We start from the raw sequence: 22,064 nt of genomic DNA on the forward strand, positions 1-22,064 counted from the left end.
TTGGCTAGGGCCAGTTAGCTTCCAGTTAGCTCTGGCTCGTTAGCCTCCAGTTGGCTAGGGCCAGTTAGCTTCCAGTTAGCTCTGGCTCGTTAGCCGCCTGTAGACTCGTCAGATCACAAAGTAGAGCTTTCTACTGAAGTGCGAGAGACTTATCCTTCCCCTGGGGAATATTCCCGAGTAGCGCTTTCTACTCGAGTGTGAGAGACTGATCCTTCCGTAGGGTGCTAATCACAAAGTAGAGCTTTCTACTTAAGTGTGATATTCCCGAGTAGAGCTTTCTACTTAGGTTTTGCCTTTAAGTAAACATTACGTTACCTTTTAGTCGCGAGTAAACGTTAGTTCAATCACAAAATAGAGCTTTCTACTGAAGTGTGATATTCCCGAGTAGAGCTTTCTACTCGAGTATGACTTTAAGCCTTTTTTTTAAGTTTCTAGTCGCAAGTAGAGCTTTCTACTTAGGTTTTGACTTTAAGTAAACATTACGTTACCTTTCAGTCACGAGTAAACGTTACTTCAATCACAAAATAGAGCTTTCTACTGAAGTGTGATATTCCCGAGTAGAGCTTTCTACTCGAGTATGACTTTAAGCCTTTTTTGGTTTCTAGTCGCAAGTAGAGCTTTCTACTTAGGTTTTGACTCAAATCTGTAATTAATTTTACTCCAGAGGCACCTGACAGCAGTCATCTAAGTTCATATTCTCTTGGCTGTTTTTACCTATTCAATTAGTATAAAATCCCAGCTCCAGGGACGCCATGTATTAAGCCCCAGTATACCTGTTCAGTTTGATAAGCCCATCAATCAGTGATCTGCTCGTCCGGCCTCCACAGCGTCCTGTAAGGCCGAGACTTTCAAACCCCTATGAATCTGATGAGTTCATCGAAGACGGTTATACTGTATGCTCGCCCTGTCCCCTCGCGTCAAGGTGTTAACCTTGATAGGAGTTGCAAGGTCTATATTTTATTTAGCAAGCAAGATTTATTGATAATCCTTTCCTTAGTAAATCTACTTGAGAGTGTTCAAATAGGGTTACCATTAATCAAGTGATAATCCTTCCCTCGTATATCCATAGGGGACTGGTGAGTGTACATCTCACACAGCTTATATGGAGGAGGTATTTGTTCAAATGTTTGCTGTCAGGAAACCCCCTTACCATTGAATGAAATAGATTACAAATTATTTTGTCCTCTCTACGCTATTTTAGAGAAAAGACAGACATCTGTACATATTATACCTAAGATCTATACATAATGAATGAAGTATTTCTATGTCATGTGTCTCCCTGAATGACAATAATACGATATGTTATTCTCCTCATAAGATGAGCTGAAAGTCAAGTGCAGCGTTGTAAATCTAACCTGTACAAAATTAAATAGAATGCTAAATAGGAGGTCAATCATAGGGAGGCCATCCTTAGTAAACCGGTCTTATTCTCAAGCTCCTTACACCGCACAGCTTTGAGAATAGACGCTAAAAGAATATAATCCTAAATAGGAGGTCAATCATAGGGAGGCCATCCTTAGTAAACCGGTCTTATTCTCAAGCTCCTTACACCGCACAGCTTTGAGAATAGATGCTAAAAGAATAGAATCCTAAATAGGAGGTCAATCATAGGGAGGCCATCCTTAGTAAACCGGTCTTATTCTCAAGTTCCTTACACCATACAGCTTTGAGAATAGACGCTAAAAGAATAGAATCATAGTATAGCTTACCAGTATTTTTAGAAGAAGTAACACGAAGAAAAAGATTTAGTTTCAAAAAGTTTTAATTAAAAAATACAAGAGTTACAAAAGAATGCACAATTATCATAGGATCTCTTACAGCAAAAAAAGGCCTCAAGTCAAAGTAAAAAAAAAATAGCTAAGAGCTTAGCATAGCTCTTCGAATCTAAAGAGTATTCTTCCTAGGGAGGTTTACTCAAAAATACCCAGGCTAGCTCCATTACACCGCTGAGCCAGGCCTGGGGCTACAAAAATCTCGATCTCAAAAAATCTCAAAAACTCTAACCCGGAGCGAGCGAGCCCGGCTTTATATACCCAGGTTCTGCATCATATCAAGACATCTTATTATTGGTCTAAAAATACAGTCATGCCATTCTACCAGCCAATCAACACACAATTCAGTAAGGATGAACTCTCCTCCCTTTCTAGTCATTACAGTAACTGGAAAAGTAACAGATTACTTTGTGTTGGGAAAAACCCTAGTACGTCACTTGTCATGTTTATGCATGTTTGCAATGATCTAAATTTTACAGAAAGATATATATAGCATATATATACATGTATAATTCAATACTCATATACTTAAACACTGATTGATATGTTCACACATCATACATGTAGTTTTTTAAAGTGTATAATGGCTCTCTGCCCCAGAACTGCAAGGGTTAAAACCATGCAGCAGCGATCCACCTTCAAGGTCACATTTCTGGCTTCACGAACTGTAAGAGAGGCCCCCCTACTATACTATGTTATTTTATTTCATTCTTGTCTTGCACAGTCTCTGGAGCGTAACAGTAAGAAGCATTTTGTATAAAAGTATTCTGTACTTCTGTATGACAACTATTAAAGAAACTTGAAACTTGAAACTTGAAACCCTTAGTTATATCCAGTCTCCAGGGCTACACAAGATATGGTAGTTTACACAAGTTACAGTTTTATAGTCTATAGTTCTTACAGTTTTACACAAGTAGGGAGAAAGAATACATAATAATAATATGTATTAATAATAATATTAATTATAATAATTAATTAATAATCATAACTTCTTCATAAATCACTGACTTTCAGTGCGCATTTGGTGCTTAGATCAGAGGCCTACTTGTCCTGTTATCAAGCTACATACTTATATTTAATCCTCTATATATACATGTTAAATGCTCAATATACCGCATCATACAAGTGACATAAGGCAGAGAGGTAACAGGATGTCAATATAAAAAGTGTCACTAAGGGGAGCTCCAGTAGCTCACTGCGTACCTCGAACGCTATTTCGGCGTCTGGGACAACCGTGCTCGTCACGGATCTGGGGTAGCGAGTTCGACTCCCGGACAAGCCGTAACTTTCTCAGAGTGTCTTTCCCCCCATCTGTACCCCCATTCAACCTGTTTCTGTCGGTCATACTTGACCAGAGAAAAAGCGATAAACGCAAAAAGAACCAGCGGAATGGTCAAAGTTTAAAAAAAAAAAAACTTGTCACTAGTTGTTTGTGGGACTTCAACAACATGTATGAAGCATCTCGTTCCAATTTCGCCCAGACTGTTTCAGGCCGTAAATGGATTCTTCTAGCTTACACACTAGCTTCTCTCCTTTCTTTTCGTAACCTTCAGGTTGTTCCATATATCTCCCTATCTATGGGTGCGTGCAGATAGGCTGTCTTCACATCCATCTGATCTAAAATCAAATTGTCCTCAGCTGCTTTCTGCATCACTACCCTTACACTGGTCAGATTGGCTGTGGGGGAGAATGTTTCACCGTAGTCTATCCCCTCCCTCTGACTGTAACCTTTAGCTACAAATCTCGCTTTGTTCTTGTCGTGGCCTTCAATGACTACACCCATTTCCCTCCCACTGTCTGTCTGCCCTCTGGTAACTTGGTTAGAGTAAAGGTGTGATTGTCCTCTAGGGACCTCATCTCCTCATCCATTGCTCTCTCCCATTTACTTGATTCAGGGGACACTTTGGCTTCTTTAAAGGTCTGAGGTACCCCACTGACTACCCTGTAGCAGTAATCAATGGTGGTAAGTGTACTGTCATACTCGTCACTTCCTCTCGGGGCATAGTCTGTCAGATACTTTGGGGGTTTGTGTTCCCTTGAGGGATAACTCCCACTGCTTGGGGCACGTGACGTCACCCTCGGGTGCTCCTCGTCATCGCCCTCTGGGGGTTGCTGACTGTCTGTCTGCACAACCGTGCTAAGTACACTAGGCTGAGGTGTCTCTGTTTCTTCACACCTTACTCTGGAGTCCAGCTCTGGCTCCTCTGTCTGTCTCGCTCTCACATGTTGTCTTTGTGACAAACTTGACTAGCCTGTGTTTCTGCACTCCCCCTTTACCGGGATAATAAACTAGGAAAGCGGGGCTTCCTTTGTCGTGCCCTACAAAGAGTCCTTTTTCACATCTGGACTCGAGCTTTCCTCTGTCCTGCAGGTAAGCATAACACACTGATCCAAATTTGTGCATTCTAGCTAGATTACACTTCTTTCCTGTCAGTGCTGTATACGGGGTGGTGCCTGTGTGCTTATTAAAGCACCTGTTTCTGGTGTAAGCGGCTTCTTGCACCGCATAATGCCATAGACTCTTAGGTAAGTTACTGTCTACTAGCTTACACCTAGCAATTTCGAAAAGAGTGCGCCATTCCCTCTCTGCCACTCCGTTCTGGTGTGGGGAATATGGACATGACGTCTCGTGTCTTATCTTGTTCCTCCTCAACAGTGATTGGAACTCTCTGTTTGTGAACTCGGTTCCGTTGTCGGACTCAAGCATCTTACGTTACCATAAGGGGCTATGTCTGCCAGGAATTTCTCCGTGGCCTGGAGTGTGTCACTCTTTGCTTTGAGAAAGTAAACAAACACTGCCCCTGTGCACACATCTGTAAAAGACTGTACATATCTAAAGCCTCCTATGGACTCGTTTCTTACTGGACCGGCAAGATCTGTGTTAACTAGCGCAAGTGGTACCCTTACTTTTTCTGTGGGATTTCTGTTTCTCGATTGAGTAAACTTCCCCTTTATGCACACTACACATTCTTTGTCAGGTCTATGCTTTTCACCTTCAATGTGCATGCCTTCTGTCACTGCTTGCAGTTTCAGTAAATCCTCGTAATTACAATGACCCATAATCTCATGCCATGTCTGAATATTGTGACTGACAGTCACGTTACACATATCATTATCATCATTACACTTGTCGTTGTCATTACACTCTGTTTGCAGATAATACATTCTCTGGTACACCTCTATGTTAAATCGCGCACCGTTGGGCTCTACAAGAACATTTTTACCTTCAATGAAGAACACTCTGGCACCGTTCGCAGTAGCAGCTATTACAGAGAATAGTCCTTGTGGGAACGATGTTACGTAGAGAGCGTTCTTTAACGTCACTGTACGCCGGCGCCCGGCTGTGAGGCATACCTGTGCGTCTCCTCTCAGACGGGAAGGTGCACTTCCCGTCTGCCAGCTCCATGCTGTGTCTCTCCGGGTGGAAAGTGTTGTCAAAGTTCTTGAACCGACTCCTGTTGTTGATGACGTGGGACGACGCACCTGTGTCCACGATCAGTCCCTTCCTTTGGGCCTGCTGCAGCTGCATTGGACTGGTGACGTACGCTGTCTGCGCCCTGGGGATGAAGCCCTCTTGTCCCGCTACTCTCCGGGCGTCGCCTTGATTCGTCTCACGTCGACTGTCGCCGCCATCTTGTCCATGTCCGCCATCTTCTCCATGCGCGTATCGCACGCCCTGGTTGCGTTTCTTCATGCACGCTCTGTCTGTGTGCCTCGTGGATCTGCAGAAGCCACACCAGACAGTCCTTGTGCAGTTACCTCTCTGATGGCCTTTCTCTCTGCATCGCCAAAACGCCAGCTCCGTCATGGGCCTGGTCTTCTCCGTTGGCGTTGCTCGGGCCTTCAGCACCCTCTCTCCCGCCTCCGCGGCGGCTGGGTGGGTGTCTTCTGAGGCCTCGAAGTTTCATAACTTGGCCTTGAACTTTCCCAGCGTCATGTCCACTGAACCGTGTGTTACCAGGAGTGTGAACGGTTTGTACAGCTCCGGTAGTCCCCTCATCACCATCACCATCATTAGCCCATCGCTTGGTGCTTCTCCTGCACTCTTCAATGCCGTCATGATCTGCTCAGCTCTGATGACGTATTCGGTCACAGTCTCTGTGTGCCCCTTCTTCAGGGCTGTTAGTGCTATGTAGAGGGCCACGACTCGGGGTCTCCCTTGCCCAATATAATGCTCCCTCAACACTCCCAGGCTTTCTCGGCCTTTGTCTTTAGTGTCGCGGAATATCAGCCCCAAGCTTGTGTCGTCGAGCAGTGGTGCTAACTCACAGTATGCATCTGCATTACGCTTGTCGTCCAGGGCTTGTGCTTCCGCCTTCAGGTCTCCCGTGGGGGCCGTCAAGATCGTCGTCTTCAGTCCCACACCGTGCATGCAGCATAACATGCGCTCTTCCCAGAGCTCATAGTCCTCTGCCTTTCCATTAAATGTGGGCCATTTGCTCCTCCCCTTGGTCGCCACGAGTTCTAAGACGGGGTTCTCCCCCTTGCCTCCGTTGGGCTCAGCAGGCTCCGTCTCCCCCGGTGCCGCCTCCCCGGGGCTCTGCGCGCTGCTCTCCGGGCGGGTCCGCTTGCGCTCCAGCAGCAGCAGCGCGTTGGTGGGGTCGGTGCCCCGCTTCCTCTTGATGCGCAGGATCGTCGTGTTGGATTCCATGTTGCTCTTTGATGGTGGGCGTAGCTTTAGCTCCTGTTGGCCTAGCGTCTAGCCACGCGGTACTCCCGGTGCTAACCTAGCCTATACTTCAGCTAAACTTGCTACCCTTTATTATTTCGAACTTATTATTTCGCCCCTGCGTGATCTGGGCCCATAACCTGTTGACAGAATCTGGCTATGGGGCGACAATAATGTGGTCAAGATGCATGGTTTCTATCTTTAGCCTTTGGCGTGGTTTATTATTCACATGGTTAAGCAGCAGCACATGAGTTCTCCTCTCCGTGAGAGGCAGGTGGGGAAAGAGGTAAGGGGGAGGAGACATCTCCTTAAATACTCGCCACCTGGTGGCAGCATTAGTGGCTCCACCTAGAGCGCCCTCTAGTGGAAACTTATATATACAGTTAGACAGTTACTTGCAATCCTACATAGAACCTCTAACTTTAACATGGGCAATTTGGTGAGTTTTCTTTCGAGATGTTGTGCATTTTTACAGGAGTAAGGTAGAATTTATGAATACATTTGAAATTACTTTCTTTGATCTTATTTCTTGTAAAGGGAAAGAAAGTTTGATCACAGATATCTTGCCAATTGTTTTCTTCAAATTTCGTTGCCAGGTCCGTCTCCCAGCATCTTAATAGAGCTGGGAAGACTGTTTGGCATTCATTAGTTAGAATTTCATATAGTTCACTGATTTTACCTTTAATTGTGGATGAGGTAGTTCGTTTTTCTTCCAATTCTGTCATTTCAAAGCTTAACTTGTTTTCTTTAGTAAGTGAACTTAAAGTGCTTTGAATTTGCATATATTTTAGGAAGTCTGAGTTAGGAATGTTATATTCTTCTCCTAGCTCCTGAAATGCTTTTAATTTCCAGTTTTTGTGAAAAAGGTCTTTAAGTTGAGTTACCCCCAAGTGTCTCCACTTGTTTATATCAGTTGAATGAAAATATTTTTTTTAGGTCAGGGTTTTGATGAATAGGTGAATAAACAGAGATACATTTTATAGATAGAATAGAATAGAATAGAAATACTTTATTCATGGGGCGCTCCAGTAGCACACCACATAGCACGCTGAGTTGCGAAGCGGTCACCCCGGGTTCGATTCCCAGACCCGGTGGCCAGGCCCGGACTGGCCATCGGGAGCACCGGGAGTTTTCCCGGTGGCCTGGCCTGCACAGATAAAAAAAAAAATATATATATATATATATTTGTTTTTATTATTTTTTCTATTATAATATATATATTTTTTTGCCAGGCCATTGTTTCTAGTTGTGGCGGTGCGATAGTTAGATAACCTAGGTGGGTGGGGAACAACCAGGATTTCACTGTCTGCGACAGAGTTGGAGAACTATCTGACTCTCTCCCTCTCACGGATCACACACACACACACACACAAATGGAGCCGTGCTGCCGCTTGGGATTGGTGGAAGCGGGACCAGGCGATACAACTGATTGACAGCGGAGGCGGCGAATGGAATGGCAGATGGCATTCGGATGCAGAATAACAGCCAGGCAGTGAGCCAGGTAGTGAGGGACTCGGGAGAGATACAGTAGAGCGAAAGTCAATTAACGTTGATGTCAAGATGGACAGTGGAAGAAAGAGAAAGGGTGGAGGAGAGAGGGATAAAACAAAGAAAAAAGAAAGGCCCTTACAGGAGATGCTGCTAAACCGGCAACATTTATCAAATGTTTTCTTGCACCAAGGTCAAGGAACCAGCAGGTTAGTCAGTGATAAAAATAAACATGTGGATGTTAGCTAGCTAACGTTACCATGCAATGCATCATCTCCCCTGTCAAAAGCCCAATGTTAAATCTGCCAAGAAACAAATAAATCATTTAACCCTTGTGTCTAAAAACTAAAGTGTTATACTCTTACCATATTAGGGGACTAAATTGAAAAACGCCATAAAAAGATTATATGTTGAAATAATTTCCCACTTTCTTTTCCATAAATATTTTATTCAACTTCAGATTAAAATGAAATACTTCCACTTTTCTGACAGGAGTTGTTAAATCTGACATTACAAAAAACAATATGTGGTGGTTATGATCGGGGCTGAAGTTGAATAAACAATTTATGAAAGAGAAAGTCAAAATAATTCCAAGATAAGATTACACACCTTTGCCACATATATTGGCTAGAAACATAATCACTGCAAAGTTATCAAAAACTAAGAATCTGATCAGACACAAGGGTTAAGTTGTTGTTCCCTTTCTAATTTCCTCAAAAACATCTAGTCTAGTTAATGTGATCAATATTATTTGACAATTAATGCTTTTTGTTGGAAATTTCAGTCAGTGAGCTCATACTTTGAGCTAATTTTATAGTTAAAATGATTGAGACAACGCAATCTTCCTGTCTTCATTGTGCATGCATGCGTGTGCTCACCACACGCGATACATGTGTCACTATTCTGGCAGTGGCTACTGTTATTATAGTATTGTAATGAAAGGTCTGTTATTTAATGTTTGTGTAACTGTTGATGGGTAGTGCATCAGTAAAGTGAATATGGTATTGTGCTCTTGCTCTGTTTGAATAGGTGGAGAGAGTGGTTAACTGTATTATAATAGTAAAGAGAAAAATATGTTGTGCTCTTGCTTTTTTCTTTTTGAAGGTGGAGAGAGTAGCATTGCTAGTGCCACAACAGTTTTATTTGAGGTTCATAACAGTACACAACAGTAAGCAATTGTTGGCTCATTAGTTTGTGATTCACATGCACTAAAATTCACCAGAATGCAGGAAATTAAGTCGTTGTAACAAAACATTTCCTGGTGGGGGACCCCCAGACCCCCCGCTTAAAAAATGGCCTGACTGGGGCTATATTTCGCGCTATATCTCCCGGTATGAATAATTTCCCCAGTCCGGCCTTGCCGGTGGCCATATGCCGCATGTCTTCCCCTCTTCTCCTCCCGTTTCACCCTTTCTCCTCTGTCGGTCCTGCATGGCCAAAAGGTCCTGCGTTGACCAAAAAAAATTGCTGAAAATGCTATAAATAAAATCTTTAAAAAAAATTCAATAAACAAATACGTTATTCATCCTGAGGGAAATTTGGCACTACAAATCGCTCACAGTAAACAGTAGCCATTTGGATAGACAGAAACAAAAGTCACGAATAAGAATAAAATACGGTCCAGGATATACATTTCCTATGTCACATTCTAATATAAAATATACAGTAAAAATATACAGAAATATACAGTAAGTGTAAATTTGTAAATGTAAAAGTCCAGGAAGGTAGTACTGTCACCCTGTGCTCAGTGATGATGCAGTGAGGCACAGTGATGCATTATAGAGTCTGATGGCTGTCGGAATGAAGGACTTCCTGTGCCGTTCAGTGCTACATCTAGGGAGTGTTAGTCTAGCACTGAACATGCTCCTTCTGTCAGCCAAGTCAGAACATATCTCCCCCGTAGGAAACTGTGTATGATGGGTCTTCTGGCTGACTCGCTGTGCGCTTTGGGGGCCACTGGCACCTACCTCCACATGTTTTGGGAATGTCCACCGGTCGCTCGATTTTGGAAGACCATAACCTCTAAACTCTCGGACATATGTTCTTTGACAATACCACTATCCGCAACGACGCTACTCCTGAATGATGTCTCCCAGCTGCCGGCTCCTATACAGCAAAAAATACTTGTTTTAGCTGGATTTACAGCAGCCAAAATACTGATGGCTATAAGATGGAAACAACCTGACAAGCTTACAATAATTAACTGGTCCTTAACATTCTTAGATGTAATTTATTTAGAGATCTCCACGGCTCGGGTAATTGGAGTCAAGGAATCAAACATTAGTCTGTGGGCATAAAGTCCATGATCTAACGGCAGAGCAAGATCGGGGTGTTCGGTCCTGAGAGGTCCTGGGGTGGGATTGGGGAAAGAAATTTCTTTTAGCAATATAATTATTTTTTATGTATTTTATTATAATTGATCTGATTTAATTTAATTTGTTACGTCTTATTTTAATTGTTTTTTTTGTGATCAAATCTTTTTTATTTAGTTTTTCAAACATGAAACAAAACATCTCACAACACAATAATAATAATACATAAAAAGACATCCCAAAACATTAACTTAACACAACAATGACTAGACAAGTCTTATTTTAATTGTTATCATTATCATTATTGTTATTTTATTGTGTTGTGTCTGTTACATGTAAAATAAAAATAAAAAGGTTAATGTTGGCCTGAAGCATGGAGATTGAAATAAAACTGTCCATGAAACATGTTTTCTGACTTCTAATGTTTTGGTTAACATGACAGGGACTTGTCTTCCATGGTGTTTCTAGAGACAGATGCCGTATATTCCTGTGAGGTACATCCACTTTGACCTGCCTCCCCAGGAGGCGTATTCCCTGGAGTCAGTAGGACATCATGGCCTGGGTGAGTTTGTAAATTAAGTGGTTCATATGTAGAGAACAGATGACTCCAACGAAACACACACACTCAACATTCATTGATACAGTTTCCTTCTCAAGGCAGGTTTCCAGGAGAAAGGGTCCTGGGACTGAAACATTAACACTTTATTAATATGTACTTTATTAACACATTCCCTGCCACACACTTTGAGCATCTTATACCATTCTCTGCCAGCACTGTAAGTCTATGGAGATGTTCACCTTCTTTGCAGGGCTATAACTTTTAAAATGTTATTGCTATATTGACATTACTATGGCCCATTCAACATCGATTATCTATCGTTCAGGATGTGGGAACGTTATACTTTTTCATTCATACATTGTTGTGTTAATACCTTCGAGAATATAAGTATGTTTTTAATCTTTTCTGCTGTAATTCCAAAAACGCTAGTTAGAGGCCCAACCGCATAATATGATAGATTATCGATTGCTGTTTCTTTCCCATACATGCTATATTAAAAAATTCAAATGTATATGATCGGTATACATTATGCTTCATCATGCGTGGAGGAAAGGGGGGGGGGGGGGTCGTTTATAATTCCTTGATCATCAGTAACGGCTTTATTTACTATGGGTGGATATATTGATCAAACTGATTACAAACAAGGAAACGCACATCGGGCTGAAAATAACGTTACTGTCCCCTTACCGTGGGCCGATGAGACTGGCGGTGAAAGATCCCAATTATTCGACGTCGATCGCCTAGGTCCATTTCCGGTTTGCATGGCGCAATAAATGCCGAAATCATATAGATTATTAAGTTTAGAAAGCGATCCATATGTACTATAGTGTCTGTCAGGAGTCCCGTAGCGAGATGTGACTGCCGGAGGAATTTCCTCGATGCACCAATGACACTTCCGTTTTTTGCGAGAGTGTAACTCGCCCGACCATCCACCAGGCGGCGGTATTGAGCCGTTGCAGTCCTATCTAGGGTCCCGCTAGGGCATCGGGGGTTGGGTGGATGAATTATGAATGCCATGGCGAAAAAATTAAATATTGATCTCAAAAACGCTGTTGGCGGTCAACGCATGGCGGGCAATAATGCTGAAAAGCGATTTTGGCGACCAATGTGTTTGGAGAAGGGGAAAGATAAACAACAACAAACAACCTTTACAGGTGGAATGACTCAAAATAAGAGGAGCAGATAATAAAATAAACTAAGTCCAAAAAACAGGACAACACTCAATATAGAAGTATATAGAAAAACCTAAATATGTCAATAAACAATGAACCTCCACTAAGGGAGTTTATATAGTAGTGGACTAATGAAATTAAACAAAAGGAAACTGTCTTGAAAAGAAACACAATAAAATGCTCAAAACAGCTTCTAAAAAAAGTTTTAAATAAAGCCACGAGTAACCTAAAACAAGAACAGTTACCATGAAAGGCTAAATGCTCAACAGAGCAGAGAACAGCACCACACTGAGTACTAGAGAGCCTGACCAGAAGGATAGCCAACACAAAAGAGCAAACTGCCAGATTCAAACTTAAATAGGCCCAGCTACCATTAGGCACAGCTGCACTGAATCAGGTGCAATCAAGCCCACACACCTGCCTACGTGACAGCAGCGATAGAGATAAATACATATGTTCTCCTTCCCGCAGCGATGGAGATAAATACATATGTTCTCCTTCCTGCAGAGATAAATACACGATTGATTGATTCATTGAAAACTTTATTAAAACTTTATTATTATTATTATTATTATGCAGAATGGGTACAATACAGTACGGCTCAATACAAACAACTGCTAAGAGGATGCAGACCAAAAAAATACCTTTGTCTTGTTTACATCAGGGTCCTCCATTTTCAATTCATCAAGACATTTATGACATACAAGACATACAAATATACAGTAGGCCTACTGTGTAAGAATAAGATATCATAAAAAAAAAATACATCCGAAGGGGAGGAAACTGTACATTGGAGGGGGTTGGGTGGGTCGGTGGGGGATTTGGACATTTACCGGGGCCAGTTTCTAATTGCAGCCACCCGTAGGTGCTCGTTGAGAGCGGTTTTGAAGGAGGGTATAGGGATTCACATTCCTTTACGGCTGTGGGTAGGGCGTTCCACATTATTGTGGCATAATTACGAAATGTGTTTAGTCCCTTGTTTGAGCCGAATTTGGGTTGAACATGATTTGTGGAACTCCCTCTGCAGTGTTGTGGTTGTGGAATTCACTGACCTTTGGGAAGTATTTTGACATGTACATGGGTATCTTAGTGGTGTAGTGTATCTTGTAGACCAGGCCCATTGCAAGTTGCTGTACTCTGTTGTCTACTCTAAACCATTCTAGGTTGTCAAAGTGGGCAGGGGTGAGGTGGGTTCTGGTGGGCGTAAGCCGTCAAGCAGTAGTCTGACCAGTTTGTTTTGTGATGTTTGTAATCTTGTTTTTAGAGCCTTTGAGGTGCTTTGGTACTATGAGGTGCAAGCATAGTCGTAGTACCCTTGAATGAGTGCTCCTGTTAGAGTCTTCAAGGTATTCTTGTTTAGCAGAGAGGAGATCCGGTACAAGAATCTTGTTCGTTGGTTGACTTTTTTTTATTACATTGGTTGCCATTTTGTCACAGGAAAGATTTGCCCCTAGGATGGAACCCAGGTAGGTCATTTCATCTTTCCTTGTGACAATATTGTCACCCACATATGTTCTCCTTCCTGCAGCGATAGAGATAAATACATAGTATGTTCTCCTTTCTGCAGAGATAAATACATATGTTCTCCTTCCTGCAGAGATAAATACATATGTTCTCCTTCCTGCAGAGATAAATACATATGTTCTCCTTTCTGCAGCGATGTTCTCCTTCCTGCAGAGATAAATACATATGTTCTCCTTCCTGCAGCGATAGAGATAAATACATATGTTCTCCTTCCTGCAGAGATAAATACATATGTTCTCCTTCCTGCAGAGATAAATACATATGTTCTCCTTCCTGCAGAGATAAATACATATGTTCTCCTTCCTGCAGCGATAGAGATAAATACATATGTTCTCCTTCCTGCAGAGATAAATACATATGTTCTTCTTCCTGCAGCGATAAATACATATGTTCTCCTTCCTGCAGAGATAAATACATATGTTCTCCTTCCTGCAGCGATAGAGATCGGCCCGCAGCCACACGGGGTTGTCCGCTCAAACATCTACACAGCGATGAAAGACAGCGTGCAGCACATGTTGGAATGGATCCGTCTCTTCAACTCAGGTACCAGAACCAAAGCTGACGGGCATTCGCTTTCAGTTCAGAAGGTGGACACATATTTCTTTTAAAGGAATAACTGAAAACAACAACAAAAACAAATCATAAATCCAAAAACAAGGCGTTTGGAGACACATGTGGCTTACCCTCCTAGATAATATTTAATACCCTCCTAGATAATATTTACTACCCTCCTAGAAAATATTGAATACCCTCCTAGAAAATATTTACTACCCTCCTAGATAATATTTAATACCCTCTTAGAAAATATTTACTACACTCCTAGAAAATATTTACTACCCTCCTAGATAATATTTAATATCCTCCTATAGATAATATTTAATACCCTCCTAGATAATATGTAATACCCTCCTGGATAATATGTAATCCCCTCCTGGATAATATTTAATATCCTCCTAGATAATATGTAATACCCTCCTGGATAATATTTAATACCCTCCTAGATAATATGTAATACCCTCCTGGATAATATTTAATACCCTCCTGGATAATATTTAATATCCTCCTATAGATAATATTTAATACCCTCCTGGATAATATTTAATACCCTCCTGGATAATATTTAATACCCTCCTAGATAATATTTAATACCCTCCTAGATAATATTTAATACCCTCCTAGATAATATTTACTACCCTCCTAGATAATATTTAATACCCTCCTAGATAATATTTAATACCATCCTGGATAATATTTAATACCCTCCTGGATAATATTTAATACCCTCCTAGATAATATTGAATACCCTCCTAGATAATATTGAATACCCTCCTGGATAATATTTAATACCCTCCTAGATAATATTTAATACCCTGTTAGTTCTGTTTTAGTTTGTTATTGTTTTGTGTGTTAGTGTGTTATAAGAGTAACTTACCCCTAATCAAATATGGCTCAAGATGATATAATTTTATGGTGAATTCTGTCACATTAGTTAATATGAAAGTGGCTTTTATTTCCTCTCTGAGCTGTATCCCCCCCCCCCCCCTACCCCCACCCCACCTACCCGACCTCCTCCAATGTACAGTTTCTACGTCAAATGTATATACTCTCTGGACTCTTTTTGTATCACAAACAGTACTGTATTTGCAAATCTGGTATGTCATAAATGTATAGATGTAGCAGTACTGTCTATCTGTATGTCGTGTATGTCATGTTATGATGAATTGAAAATGGGGGACCCTGATGTAAACAAGACGAAAGTACCCATTCTGCAATCTGTTAATAAAGTTTTCAATCAATCAATCAATCAATCAACACAGCGTTGGTGCTCTTTCTACATTTTAGATAGAAATATTCCTAAATTAAGTACAAAACAAATATATATATCATTATTATTATTATTATTATTATTATTATTATTATTATTATTATTATTATTATTATTATTATTATTATTATTATTATTATTATTATTATTATTATTATTATTATTATTATTATTAGTATTATTATTATTAACCTTTAAACCTTTTGGATAAAAAAATAAATAATAACAATAATAACGTTAGTAATAATAATAATAATAATAATAATAATAATAATAATAATAATAATAATAATAATAATAATAATAATAATAATAATAATAATAATAATAATAATAATAATAATAATAATAATAATAATAATAATACATACATTTGTATCTCTAAGGTACCATTTTTGAGGGTGGATGTGTGGAGGTATTCACCATGATTAAGAATGTGGACTACCCAAGAGACAGCGAGACCCGCATCATCACAGCAGCTATTCATCCTCAGCTCCAGGTATGACATGTACTATGAATATGTTTTTGGGTATTAATGAAGGTCTCGGGTTCATATGCTCATAATGAACATGCTGGGATTCTTCCAGGCTCCCTATCTCATTAAAATACCACTGCATTAGACGGTATCTAGAATTACAATGTGTTAACTGACAGAAAAATTATTTATAATAAAATTTAAATATTGCGTTTAAAATCGGAAGGCTAGCTTTGGGGAAAGCTGACTGTAGGGAAGAGACGTTGACATCATCGTCACTGGCTGGTTGACTCCAGCCTATTATTATACGCTGAGTTTACTGCATATAGATGGGTTTCTTGTTTATAAACATACTGTGTTTGAGCCAATCAGCAATACCTGCTGAATCACGTGACTGAGTTGCTCCCTACCTGTGCTAAGCTGCAATGCTAAAAAGTGCTCTATGAACGAACCATGACTCCCCTGACTAAAAGTATAATGGAGCTCTATAGAAAAACCATGAGCCTCCCCTGACTAAAAGTATAATGGAGCTCTATGGAGAAACCATGACTCCCCTGACTAAAAGTATAATGGAGCTCTATGGAGAAACCATGACTCCCCTGACAAAAAGTATAATGGAGCTCTATGAAGAAACCATGGCACTCCCCTGACTAAAAGTATAATGGAGCTCTATGGAGAAACCATGACACTCCCCTGACTAAAAGTATAATGGAGCTCTATGGAGAAACCATGGCACTCCCCTGACTAACAGTATAATGGAGCTCTATGGAGAAACCACGACACTCCTCTGACTAACAGTATAATGGAGCTCTATGGAGAAACCATGACACTCCTCTGACTAACAGTATAATGGAGTGTGAGCTACAGGTGATTTATGGTTTAAATACTCTTAACTCCTTCAGATATCAAACAATGGATTTAAAATCATGATTATAGATCTCTGGTACAACTATTTTTGTCTTATTATTATTATTATTTATTACACAGTATTCATGCAATTCAGACAAACAAACAGACCAATGTAACTCCAATTTAAAAAAATATGATTCATTCCCATAGTTTATTTTTATTATTATCATTATTATTATTATTATTATTATTATTATTATATATATTTTTTCCCCTCTTCTCCTGGTTGCAATTTTTCCTTTGACTCCATAAGGGCCACAATACGTGGACAAAAATAATGGTAATAATAAATAAGAGGGATTAAACAGAGTGAAGAAAATGGTCATACTATTTTTGGTCAAATTATCGGATGCGAGTAGCCTATCTTATCTTTAAATATGTGACTGAAATTACACCTACAGACAAGGAGTGAAGCTCCAGTATTGTTGGGTTCTGTAACTATTTACTACCAATTGATTTGGCGGTGTGGGGATGGGGGGGGGGGGGTGTGCGGAGAGGGGCCGATCACTGTAGGGATTTTATCACTCGGTAGATTGGCCTTTTACTCTCCCGCGGTGGGACTCCTCTCAGCTTCACTGGAACGATGTTAATCATTTTAGCCCATCCATTAGGGATGAGCCGTATGTGTTTTATGTGTAACCCGTCTGTACAACACAGTAGGGTTATTTTGTTTTATGTACTTCACCCTCTCCCCCCTCCATTCACCTCCTCCTTATTCCAGCCATTTAGAGACCTGCCCACATTAGCTTCAATAGGCTCCCAGTACGCACTCATGCAACACATTATGTACTGTATTAGTATTCGACATGAGTGATCTTAAAATTATAACCCTCAATGTGAAGGGTATAAATAATGTGGTCAAGTGTCAAAAAATATTGTCCTATTTGAAAAAAGAAAAATGTCAAATAGCCTTTTTACAGGAAACTCACCTGTCTGACATAGAACATATGAAATTACAGCGTAACTGGGTAGGCCAGGTATATCACTCCTCATACAATACAAAAAGCCACGGAGTAGCTATTCTTGTACATAAGAATCTCCCATTTACCCTAGAAAAGGCGGTGTCTGACGATGAAGGGAGATATGTCTTGCTATCAGGTTTCCTTTATGGTGAACATATCCTTCTGGGCTGTGTATACGCTCCTACTGTATTTGAGGCCTCCTTTTTCTCTAAATTACTGTCTGCAATATCCGCATTCTCAATTAATTACACCATCATTGGGGGAGATTTTAACTCCGCTCCCAATGCAAATGTGGACCAGTCAACCCCACGACCTACCCCGTCTCGTAAAAGTGTCAGACTTGGAGAGCTATGTAATGATTTGGAGCTATTTGATGTTTGGAGAGTACTCAACCCAAGAACAAGAGACTTCACTTTTTTCTCTCGACCTCACCAGGTGTACTCTAGAATCGATTTTTTTCTGACGTCTAGAATGATATTGGATAGGACTAAGGAGTGTATAATAGGCACACAGACGCTCTCGGATCACTGTCCAGTTAGCGGCTAGAGTTAGCCTGACTCTCCACATGCCCTATACTATAGGGACCCTGCCAGTAGACAATGGCGTTTGAATCCTTATTTGATGAGCAGGCCCCCGTTTTTGGAATATATTACTAACAAATGGAAGTTTTTCTTCTCGGTAAACAAAACCCCCGGGATGAGCCCCTCCACATTATGGGAGGCAGCAAAGGCTTATCTCCGGGGCTGTATTATCAATGAATCGGGAAACAAACCCGGTCGACTTTTGGCTCGACTGGCTAAAGGTAAACAGAATTCTAACACAATAACCTCCCTCAAAGATGACAACGAAGTTAGCCATCGCACCTCTAAGGATATAAATAGAATTATGAAATCCTTTTATCAAAAGTTATACTCTTCGGAGTGTGGAACCTCTGACCAGCAGAGGAAAGACTTTCTTGATAAAATAACATTTCCATCACTATCTGAAGAACACAGAGAGTCTCTCTGTAACGATATAACAGAGGAAGAAATACTCAAAACGATAAAAAACCTTAAAGGGGGTAAGGCCCCAGGCCCGGACGGCTATGGCCCAGAATTCTATAAAAAATTAGTAAGGTTATAGTCTGACCTCTGAGAGAGATGTATGCAGACTCATTACAAAGAGGCAGTCTTCCCCAAACTCTGAACTTGGCTAATATATCTCTCATCCTTAAAAAAGATAAACCAGCCGACATGTGTGGCTCTTATAGGCCCATTAGCTTGATAGCGGTGGATAGTAACCCTAACTAACCTTACTGTCATGCACTTGTCCTAATAAACTAACCTACACTGTAACACGCAACACTTTGATGAATATTGTTACTCAGCTGATAGAGTTGTACCCTTCCTGATGACCTGTCGTACAGAACTTGTAAGTCGCTTTGGATAAAAGCCTTTCATCTAAATGACTAAATGTAAATGTAAATGTAGTAAAATATTCTCCAAATTATTAGCAAGAAGGATAGAGGGACTGCTGCCTCTGATAATAAACCCAGACCAGTCAGCTTTTGTACAAGGCCGACACTCCATTGCAAACATGAGGCGGTTATTGAATGTTATACAGTACTCTAATCAGCTGAAACACAAAGCGCTAGCAGTGTCACTCGATGCGCAGAAAGCTTTTGATAGATTAGAATGGCGGTATTTTTTCGACGTCATGGAGAGATATGGACTTGGAGGGGATTTCCTTAAGTGGATTCAAACCATCTACCACTCTCCCGTGGCCTCTGTCCTTACCAATGGTACCTGCTCTGAGTCTTTCCCCTTGGCAAGAGGCACAAGACAAGGGGACCCCCTAAGCCCATTACTGTTTGCCGTCACACTCAAACCGCTAGCAGAGGCTATCCAGTGTCATCATGAAATTGAGGGGGTCTCACTCACGACAGGGGGCACCCCCCACAAAATAGCGCTATATGCAGATGACATTATACTGTTTCTGTCCTCCCTGAAGAGGTCAGTGCCTACTGTCCTCTCAATTGTTAAAGACTTCGGCGCTATTTCAGGCTACAAAATGAACCAAAGTAAATCTGAGGCAATGCCACTAGGAACCCTGACCCAATCAGACATCCCAGATAATTTCCCTTTAAATGGACTACGTCAGGATTCACATATCTTGGCATTAAAGTCTCTCCCAACTTAAAAGATATGGCACGTCTGAATCTGGCCCCAATCACCACAGCGGTTAAGAGAGATCTGGAACGGTGGCATGACCTCCCACTATCGGTCATGGGACGGGCTAGTCTAATAAAAATGAACATTCTACCCCGCCTTCTATACCCCTTACAAATGCTTCCCATATGGGTATCCAAAAAAGATGTTAAAGATGGAAAGAGACCCAGGCAAAGATTTAAAATCTTGCAGCTACCAACCAGTAAAGCGGGCCTTGCCATGCCAAATATACTCTTCTATGCTCTTCTATGCTCATGCTCGTTACATCTGGGAATGGCTACAAGCCTATCTACACAATAAGAACTGTGTGGACTCGTGGGGCTGCTCACCAAATTCACTATGGGCACTGGTAACCTGTAATAAAGATAAGATTCATAGGGAGATACGAGGCAATCCAATTATCTATAACTCTATCAGAGTGTGGCGACAGATTACCATCTACACAGGGAGATGAGACCTAAGGTCATTGCTAATACCAATGGGTCTCATTCCCGAAAAATTTTCAAAGAGTTATTCTGGAAGACTTATCTTGGAACCACTGAGACAGAATCAATGACAAGTTCACTCTGAGTCCCCAACGTGCTGGTAATATGTCTTAAGTGGCTGAAACGGTCGCACAAATGATATGATCTGATATCTGCTTGGAGAATGGCATTCTGTCTTAAACTCGAAACGCGCGTTCCCGTTCAGGACATTTGCATACAAAACAACGCCTCCAGAGCTCCTTATAAGGCAACTAGTGACGCAGCTGTGTGAAAATGGAATGGCGGAAGTGCTTTGCGAGTCTTGCGAGCCATCAAAACTAGATTAGATGAATGTATTGGCATCATATACAGCCCGTGGTACACCTGCCGCAGCGTGCGCGCACACACACACACGCGCGCGCGCAGTACTATATATGAATGAATGAATGAAATATAATATATATAGCCTACGGCGGGCGTAATGAATGAACGCAGTATGGCTTATTATTCCATAATTATGCCTATACTGTTCATTCGTAGGTGCACACAAGACTTGTTATGGAATATTAATGCAGTCTATTTCCACCGATTAGCTTTAGTTCTTATTTATTTATCCACTGTCATTTCAGTGTTGGTGTATAGGCTATATAGTGTATTTCAATATAAGTTTAATTGATTAATGATATTCGAAGGAATGAAGGTTTATAGCTATATCAACCCCCTCCAATGTACAGTAAATGACCAAGTATGGTTTTGTCAATATTCCAATGCACAGTTTTGCTTGTACAGTGTAAGTCTATCCCCCACCCACCCCTCCTACCCAACCTCCTCCAACAGTTTCTACGTCAAATGTACTCTCTTTACAGTACTGTATTTGCAAATCTGGTATGTCATAAATGTATAGATGTAGCAGTACTGTCTATCTGTGTCGTGTGTGTCATATATGTTATGATGAATTGAAAATGGGGGACCCTGATGTAAACAAGACGAAAGTCTTTCTCTAGTCTGCATCCCCTTATGTAATTGAGCTGTACTGTACTGCATCAAATTAGGTCTCACACACAAGATAGTTCAAAATACAGGTCCGAAATATCTATCTAATTATTTTAATCGATTCCGTGACAATCATTCATACTCCACTAGAAGGAGCAGTACGCATTTTATTCTGCCAAGATTTAACTCCCTAATGGGCACAAATACATTTTTATATTCTGCAGCACTGGAGTGGAACAAGCTTCCAGTGGCCCTGAAAAACATCGAAGAGGGGGGAAGTTTTAGACGTGCCACAAAGAAATGGCTAGCCAGTGAAGTATAGAATAGCCATAGGAAGGAGAGGGTAGGAAGTGCTTTTTTTGTATGGGGTTGCTATTATGTTTTATTCTGTTTTTTATTATGATGATCTTTGTTTTATTATGATGCTCTATGTTTTATTATGATGCTCTATGTTTTATTATGATGCTCTATGTTTTTATTATGATGCTCTGTTTTAGTATGTTTTATTATGATGCTCTATGTTTTATGATGTCTGTCCATGTCCAAAATCAGGGACCATGATGGAAATAAGTGCTTGCACTTTCTCATGTTTTTATCCCTTGGATGCTGTCTTTTACTCCACAATAAAAATCAATCAATCAATCAACCCATTCTGAAATCTGTTAATAAAGTTTTCAATCAATCAATCAATCAATCAATCAATCAATCAAACAAAGGTCTGTCCCATTGTATA

At 40.7% G+C, this 22,064-nt stretch overlaps 1 protein-coding gene across 1 annotated transcript in view; it reads left to right on the forward strand.

The window, feature by feature from the left end:
• The window catches only part of LOC311226702 (N-acyl-aromatic-L-amino acid amidohydrolase (carboxylate-forming) B-like), a gene marked incomplete at both ends in the record, with an annotated part of 81,793 nt that overhangs the window by 52,137 nt on the left and 7,592 nt on the right, over positions 1-22,064 (forward strand). Inside the window, 3 exons of the mRNA XM_084312114.1 lie at positions 10,710-10,803; positions 13,932-14,039; positions 15,708-15,820. Of these exons, the coding sequence (XP_084168240.1) occupies positions 10,710-10,803; positions 13,932-14,039; positions 15,708-15,820 (315 nt within the window). The remainder of the gene's footprint in view (positions 1-10,709; positions 10,804-13,931; positions 14,040-15,707; positions 15,821-22,064) is intronic.

This window comes from Notolepis coatsorum (assembly GCF_963971535.1).
Source record: "Notolepis coatsorum genome assembly, chromosome: 4".
In the NCBI taxonomy this organism is placed as follows: Eukaryota; Metazoa; Chordata; class Actinopteri; order Aulopiformes; family Paralepididae; genus Notolepis; species Notolepis coatsorum.